The 1,640-nt window shown below is 40.8% G+C and overlaps 1 protein-coding gene across 1 annotated transcript in view; it reads left to right on the top strand.

The window, feature by feature from the left end:
• The window catches only part of RSAD2 (radical S-adenosyl methionine domain containing 2), a 20,799-nt gene that overhangs the window by 3,862 nt on the left and 15,297 nt on the right, over window positions 1-1,640 (top strand). The window contains exon 2 of the mRNA XM_011960946.1: window positions 1,030-1,191. Coding sequence (XP_011816336.1) covers window positions 1,030-1,191 — 162 coding nt within the window. The remainder of the gene's footprint in view (window positions 1-1,029; window positions 1,192-1,640) is intronic.

Raw genomic sequence — 1,640 nt, 5'->3', positions numbered from 1 at the left:
TGTGTAACACATGCAAGAGACAGATGTTCTTCTCTGAGAAAACAAAATGACCCCAGAGTAAAGACCAAGGATATTAGCAGTTGGAGGTTTTCCTGTGAATAAACCAGTTTACTACTCTCTCTCTCTCTAGTGAAACCCTCCTTTGGACCAGCCCCTCCCTCCATCACATAAATTCCATTCAGCTATTTTGTGCCACACTGAAATTTAAATGAACAAATAAAAACATCAAAAGAAAAGGCAGACACCAAAACAAATACACAGAGAGGATGTAGGAAGAAGAAAACTTCCCAAAAAATCTGTAACTAGTAATTGCAGAGAGATAAGAGAAAGAATTGCATATATGAAACAAGAATAGAATGCCTGGAAGGGAATAGTCAGAATATGGAAGTGTCTGGGGAACCAAAAATGGGGTTTCTAAAATTAAAATCTTAATAGAAAGACGAAAAGGCAAAGTCTTGCCAAAATGAGACCAAAAAATCAGGATAGACTTAGAAAGGAAGATGATAAGAAAATAGTGGTTAAATTTAAAAACTCCAATATTCCAGTAATATAAGTTCCAGATTCCTGCTTTTACATGTTTTTCAGGAAGCCTGTAAAGGGATTTTCTAAAATAAGGGAGTAGCCCAAGAGAGAGGGCGACACGGAATCCAGGACAAGGAGTGGGGATGGGAAATGCAGAGTAAGGAGGAATGTTATTCCCAGGCCAGCAGCTGGCCTGTGGACAGTCACGCCACATGGCAGGGATATGGCTTTCTGCTTTGCAAATCCTGGTGCTGCCTCATTGTACCCTTTGGTATCTGAGCAATTCTATTCATCTGTGTAACCAATTCCCTGCATCCCTGTTTAGACATTAATTAAACATATGCTATTCCCATTGGGTGGGATTGGTGTTGAGAACTAGGGTTAGGGGAGGGGAAGATAATGAGAAAATTTTATTTCTTTTTTTTACATTGAGAAAATATTACTTTTGCTATTAAAATAATAATGTATATTTGTGAATTGGTAAAATTCATGTATCACCTTGTACAGGTATGGAGAAGATCAACTTTTCAGGTGGAGAGCCGTTTCTTCACGACCGGGGCGAATACCTGGGCAAGTTGGTGAAGTTCTGCAAAGCAGAGCTGCGGCTGCCCAGCGTGAGCATCGTGAGCAACGGAAGCCTGATCCGGGAGAGGTGGTTCCAGAATTATGGTGTGCTTCATGGGATGGCACTCTTCTTATTGCTATTGTTATTGTTGGTTCTTACATTTCCTTCCATCCTGGGCCTTCAGCCAGACCTGCCGAGGAACTGGAAGGGAGGAAAAACTAATCTGGCTTACTCTAATCGCTTTTCAAGCTGTGCACGGCATTATGGCAGTTTTACTTCCTTAGGGCTCTCAGTAAACAAGTTTGGCAAGTTAGATAATAGACCTTATTACTGAGATGACTATCTTGTACATTGCAATTTAGCAAATGCAAGATCTATGGCCTTAGTTTAGACACTAGGTAGGAAAATTAACACATTTGACAGCTTTGAAATAAAATATCTCTGTTGGGACTGGACTGGATCCATAGACTAATTGTATCAGAACCTCGTGGTGTGGGGATTGGCCAATGTGGGGAGCTCCAAGGGATTCTACCATGTAGCCAGAATTAAGAAC

The sequence above is a fragment of the Colobus angolensis genome, unplaced genomic scaffold (genome assembly GCF_000951035.1).
Source record: "Colobus angolensis palliatus isolate OR3802 unplaced genomic scaffold, Cang.pa_1.0 Scaffold53, whole genome shotgun sequence".
NCBI classification, from domain to species: Eukaryota; Metazoa; Chordata; class Mammalia; order Primates; family Cercopithecidae; genus Colobus; species Colobus angolensis.
This window is presented reverse-complemented; position numbering and strand designations above follow the sequence as displayed.